Source organism: Cicer arietinum, chromosome 5 (assembly GCF_000331145.2).
Source record: "Cicer arietinum cultivar CDC Frontier isolate Library 1 chromosome 5, Cicar.CDCFrontier_v2.0, whole genome shotgun sequence".
Taxonomy (NCBI): Eukaryota; Viridiplantae; Streptophyta; class Magnoliopsida; order Fabales; family Fabaceae; genus Cicer; species Cicer arietinum.
Window position 1 is genome coordinate 61,087,099 of NC_021164.2, and position 5,731 is coordinate 61,092,829.

General features: G+C 35.7%; 1 protein-coding gene across 4 annotated transcripts in view; it reads left to right on the forward strand.

The window, feature by feature from the left end:
- LOC101496331 (uncharacterized) overlaps window positions 1-5,158 on the forward strand; it is a 13,374-nt gene extending 8,216 nt beyond the window's left edge. For all 4 annotated transcript variants that reach the window (XM_004500589.4, XM_004500590.4, XM_004500591.4 and 1 more), the window contains 13 exons: window positions 137-238; window positions 506-595; window positions 1,500-1,575; window positions 1,647-1,740; window positions 1,849-1,918; window positions 2,079-2,258; window positions 3,327-3,449; window positions 3,538-3,621; window positions 3,710-3,894; window positions 4,009-4,147; window positions 4,229-4,288; window positions 4,458-4,562; window positions 4,649-5,158. In XM_004500589.4, the coding sequence (XP_004500646.1) occupies window positions 137-238; window positions 506-595; window positions 1,500-1,575; window positions 1,647-1,740; window positions 1,849-1,918; window positions 2,079-2,258; window positions 3,327-3,449; window positions 3,538-3,621; window positions 3,710-3,894; window positions 4,009-4,147; window positions 4,229-4,288; window positions 4,458-4,562; window positions 4,649-4,762 (1,422 nt within the window). In that variant the 3' untranslated portion in view covers window positions 4,763-5,158. The remainder of the gene's footprint in view (window positions 1-136; window positions 239-505; window positions 596-1,499; window positions 1,576-1,646; window positions 1,741-1,848; window positions 1,919-2,078; window positions 2,259-3,326; window positions 3,450-3,537; window positions 3,622-3,709; window positions 3,895-4,008; window positions 4,148-4,228; window positions 4,289-4,457; window positions 4,563-4,648) is intronic.
- Window positions 5,159-5,731: the final 573 nt, after the last annotated feature.

Sequence of the window (5,731 nt, forward strand, 5' to 3'; positions counted from 1 at the left end):
AGAGTGAGACCAAGAATTACTTGTATATGCTTGTCTTTTGTGTGTCTTCTACTCTTCTTACATGCAACCCAACAAAAGTTCTTGCCGGCTTTCTCCGCTACAAGCCTACAATAACATAACTTCTCATTTTTTCCAGGATAGTTTCGGAAGATTACATGATAGGGGAAAAGAAATCCCAAAACCAAACAAAACTTTGACCAAGCTTTTTCCAAATAAAGTAACAATTCACATGCCACAGGTACATTGAATTGCATGTCATCAGTTTTTCCTGTCTTGTATAATCTTATAATTTATAAACTGATTATTCCACAAGTTTAATCCCGTCCCCTCACACCTTGGGTTGAAGCATTGATAATGCACGATCCCATAGTTATAGTCAGTTTTGAAGTTTCACTTGGATTCCCAAGCTGAGGGCTACACCACAAGGGTTGAACTCACTGGTCATGACCAGTGAATAAAAACTTTTATTACGGCAATGGTATTCATTGTATCTTCCCTGTTATAGGATGAGGGGCTTCTAGCATCATGGAAACAGCAACTTGATCGAGATGTTGAGACTCTAAAAATCAAAGGAAATTTGCACAATTTGCGCACTGTAAGTAACTTATAGTGCATTTTTCACTTTAATTCAAACATTCATTTTTTTTCCTTACCATGTTTGGTGTCCACAAACATTGCTTTGGCTGGTATATGACCCTTTTCTTAAAACTAGGACTTCATGTAGTGTATAGGTTTTCTTTGAACCTGTTCTGAAAATCAAATTTTCAATGCAAATTGTATTTGATGCTGCTTCCAAATAGAATCCATATATCGGTAACGAAAACTCGAGACAAAATAAGGACTGGAGTTGCAGTTTATTACTTGTCCGTTTTTTTACAGTTCTCGTGCTTAACATATTTTACTGTTTTTTCCCGTACTATTTTATTTTGTTCATGTGGAACCTTATATTTCTCATGCAATACCCTTGATCACAAGCTGCTGAAGTTATGGACTTGAATAGAGGGGTGCAGGCATGACAAAAAATACAAAAGGAAAAGTAAGAAAATGAGTAGTATCAAGAGTTGGCAGTTGCAGGAATTATGATTGAGTCAAGTTTGGTTGTAGGATTCATGTTGATTGTTGACAATGTAGCCCTATGCAGCTAATTCCTTATATCTTTTAGAAAGTTTTGGAGTTTCTCATGTGCAATTAGGACATATGACTGATTGACTGTCATATTGTGATGTAAACTGTCAAATATCAGAAACAGGATACACCTTCAAAAAATGAAGCTAGACAAACTAATATTTTGTATGCTATTTTAATTGGAGTCATTAATTGCCTTCTGTCAGTTATCAATCTGTTTCCTTTTCTTTTTGTTTTCTTACTTTATTTTATTCTTACTTCCATGGTTCCACATTCCCATATTTGACCATGTTGAAATTGTAGTTTAACTGTTTCATAAATTATAATTAGAACGGTGGTGCTCTAAATTATATTTTACCAAATTTTGTTTATAGGTTATAAGCCGTAGCGGGATGGAATGTGAAGGACTCGAGACCTTGAGTGTTAAGGATCTGACACTTACAAATGAAAGTATGTTTTACCACTGAGTGCTTAGGATTTTCTGCTCAGATCCCTGCTATATCATTTGTGCTATATTGCAGATTCAGAGAAGATAGTGGGTTGGGCTTTAAGCCACCACCTGATGCAGAATTCTGAAGTTAACACTGATGCAAAGCTTGTGTTGTCTTGTGAGAGGTAATTATTAGCTTGTAAATGCTTATTATTAGAAATATTATTTAGCCTTGATAATTTTGTTAATAATCATTAATTATTCGTTTTTTAAACCAATATTTACTATACCAGCATCCAGTATGGAATTGGGATCTTACAGGCTATCCAGAATGAGTCAAAGAGCCTGAAGAAGTCTCTTAAGGTGATTGTTGTGAACTTTGCTGCTTTGGTTGTAGGAAATAGTGTTTTCTGGTAGTTTGTTACCAACTTATGCTTTAAAGTAATTCTGTTGGGAGAGTTCAATCAGCGTGTTTCACAAATGCTGTATTCTGAATCATCCTACTTGTGTTTTATGAAATCAGGACGTTGTTACAGAAAACGAGTTTGAAAAGAGGCTTTTGGGTGATGTTATTCCCCCCAGTGACATTGGTGTTACTTTTGATGATATTGGGGCTCTTGAAAATGTTAAGGATACATTGAAGGAATTAGTAATGCTTCCTTTACAGAGGCCTGAACTTTTTTGCAAGGGGCAGTTAACCAAGGTTTTCTTTTACAATTGGCACATTCTATTGTTTTTTACTTTGTGTTTAACAGTCGGAGTTAGATCCCATTATGATTGTTCTTTTCCCTTCCTTCTCTTTTACTATGCTTTTTTAATTGCTTATTGACTGGTTTTATGATGATTTTGAGGGGTATTAATTGTTACGAATGGGAAAAGAAAGGTGAATAATCTGACCTAACTCTTGATAATTGTGATATCTTTGTATTTGTAGCCTTTCTGGTCGTGTTTGATTTGCTAAAAAATGAAGGACTTACGAGCACAAAGTTTCTTGTTCTATGTTAGGTTCTGAAAATGGTCATGGAACAAAAAAATGAAACACATGATAGAAAAGTCTTAGTTTTTCGTAATAAATCATGGAACAACTATTTGTTTCACGAACAACATCCAAAAGTAAAGCATAGATACATATACCCCAACACATCTTTCTGTCTCAGATGAGCCTCTTCACCAAGTCCTGGTTTCACCCTCAACCTCCATCTTTCTTCCCCTGATTTCCCTCAAACTGCTTGTGTTATGCACTGATTATTAAACAGTAAAAAACAAAATGTTTTTTTTTTGTATTGTGCTGTTCTACTTGTGTGGTTCTTCAAGATGTGCATCAAATGCACCCTATATGTGATATATGCTTCTCTGCAAGTTTTATAACTTGTGTTACTTAATATTTGGTGTGAAAAACTTAAAGCATTTGCAATATGCAATTGGTCTTGAAAAAAGTGGTCTTTGGAAGGATATTTTTTTAAGCTTTGCTTCCCGAACATTCCAACATATATATATTACAAATATTAGGGCAACCTAGGTCTACAAAGCTTATGCCACGCAGCATCCAGTCCAGGGAGGATTGAAATCCATTGCAGATCTATTATAGTCAGCTGTATCTTGCATTTACTCAAACTTGTGACCTTTAAGTCACATAGAATCACTCAAACTGTTGCTTCAATGCTAGCCTTCATTTTATTCACCCCGGTTATCAAAGTTATGTAAAACTGCATCCCAGCCTTCATCAAAATGTTGCTCATTTTGATTTAATTGTGAATTACCTTCTGTGCAGCCATGCAAGGGCATTCTTTTATTTGGTCCCCCGGGAACAGGTAAGACAATGCTTGCCAAGGCAGTTGCTACTGACGCCGGGGCAAACTTCATCAATATTTCCATGTCAAGCATCACTTCTAAGGTTAGATTTGCTTCACCAGGTTTATTGTGTTCTCTCTTTTATCAGTCCATTGTTTATTTTAACTAGTGCTCTCCTCATTTCCCTTCAGTGGTTTGGTGAGGGTGAAAAATACGTTAAAGCTGTTTTCTCCCTGGCAAGTAAAATTGCTCCCAGTGTGATATTTGTTGATGAGGTAAGTTTTGTACACAAAATGTTGTTGGTTTGTATTACTTCACTTGAACAATAGATCATGGTGAAAATTATTTTGGTTTCTTGTATAGGTTGATAGCATGTTGGGTCGGCGCGAAAATCCAGGGGAGCACGAGGCCATGCGAAAGATGAAAAATGAATTCATGGTGAACTGGGATGGCCTACGTACAAAGGATACTGAACGAGTTCTTGTGCTTGCAGCCACCAATAGACCTTATGACCTGGATGAGGCTGTCATACGAAGGCTGCCTCGGAGGTGAGTTCATTCACACTTCACTTTGATCTTTTTACTCATTTTTTTTTTTGTTTGGAGGGAGGGAGGGACAGGACCAGAGATTTTGAAATTTTCTTGGTCTTTGATCTTCTGCAGATTAATGGTAAATTTACCGGATGCTCCAAATAGAGCAAAAATATTGAAAGTTATACTCGCAAAAGAGGATCTGTCTTCTGATGTTGATCTGGGTGCAGTTGCAAGTATGACTGACGGATATTCTGGAAGTGATCTTAAGGTAATGGGTATTCTTTTTTGCTTTACTCTATCTTTTAAGAATAAGGTTATTGGTGCCTTCATGCTTGCTCTTCTATTGCAGAACTTGTGTGTAACTGCTGCACACCGTCCTATTAAAGAGATATTAGAAAAGGAAAAAAAGGTATGGTTCTTTAGAATTTTGTCTTAGCAGTATGCTAGTTACTCCAAGCTTGTCATTGTTCTTGACTTTAAAGTTACAGTTAGAATGATGTTTATTTTTTAATAAATAATTGTGAGATCATGGCTACATGAATCACTTATAGTGCTGTAACATGTTTGATGCTGGACAGGAACTTGCTGCCGCTCTAGAAGAGGGTAGACCTGCTCCTGCATTACGTGGAAGTGAAGATATCCGATCTTTAAACATGGAAGACTTCAAACATGCTCACCAACAGGTATGTGCAAGGATTTTTTTAACAAGCTCTCTCCTGCCCTTTAGAACTCCAAAACAAAATTAACTTCAAATGTCATATTGAATCAGGTATGCGCAAGTGTTTCCTCTGAATCGGTAAATATGACGGAGCTTTTACAATGGAATGAACTCTATGGTGAAGGTGGTTCAAGAGTTAAAAAAGCACTCAGCTATTTCATGTGAGTTTCTCCTTTGTACAAATATTCCCTTCATCGCTGCCTTCTTCCGGAGCCTGCGTATTTGTAGTTTTACTTGTCCATTGAGGCTTGCAGTGCAGGGCTTGCTGTTGAGCCATTTCGTCTGTAAAATGAAATATAGGTTTTCTAAGTTATTTTTTGTTACCCGTGGGATGGTGGGTTTTGAAAGGAGTGTAAAGCTTTTGTGAAATTTAGCAAGGCTCTGCTTCTTTTGTTTTGTTCCTTATCCCCTGGCCATCACCGCATAAGATGTATTTTGAAAGTTTTTTAAAGCACTAGAAAAGGAAGAGTCATATGACCCTGTGAAAATATTTATTGTTACTCCTAATGGGATTTGCTGAAACAATAAGCATTTAGATAATTAGTATTTCTGTTTTATGCATATGTATCTGCTCGATAGAGCTCCATTTAGTCGATTTATGCAAATTGCCGATGTTTCACAATGTGTGAAAAACTTCAAAATAAAATGAATGAAGTTGGAGATATGATCTATAGTCACAAAACATTAGTTTTAATTACAACTATGAAAGTTTCAGATCTATTAGAATTTTTAAATAGGTTGCTGAACTAAACAAGTTAATATTTTTAAATAGGTAGCTAAACTAAACAAGTTTACATTTACAATTAGAATCTACATTTACAATTAGGATCTTAAAGTATAATATTTCATATTAAAAATTTGGAGACTCTTTAAAATTATATTGTCTAAAGATTTAATTTCGAATTTTAGTTCAGATTTGTCTAGAGATTTATCTAGCGTCTAATATAGAATTAAATAATCATTTGGAGCAATTGAATTTATCTGCGAAAATGGTCCATCTGTTCAACAAACTAAACCTATATGCAGAAAATGGAATCTCGTAAAATCAAAAGATATATACATACAGATAGCATTTATGCCACGGTGATAAGGCCTTCCGGCGCTATTCCTAGAATGGAACAGATTGCAGAACCT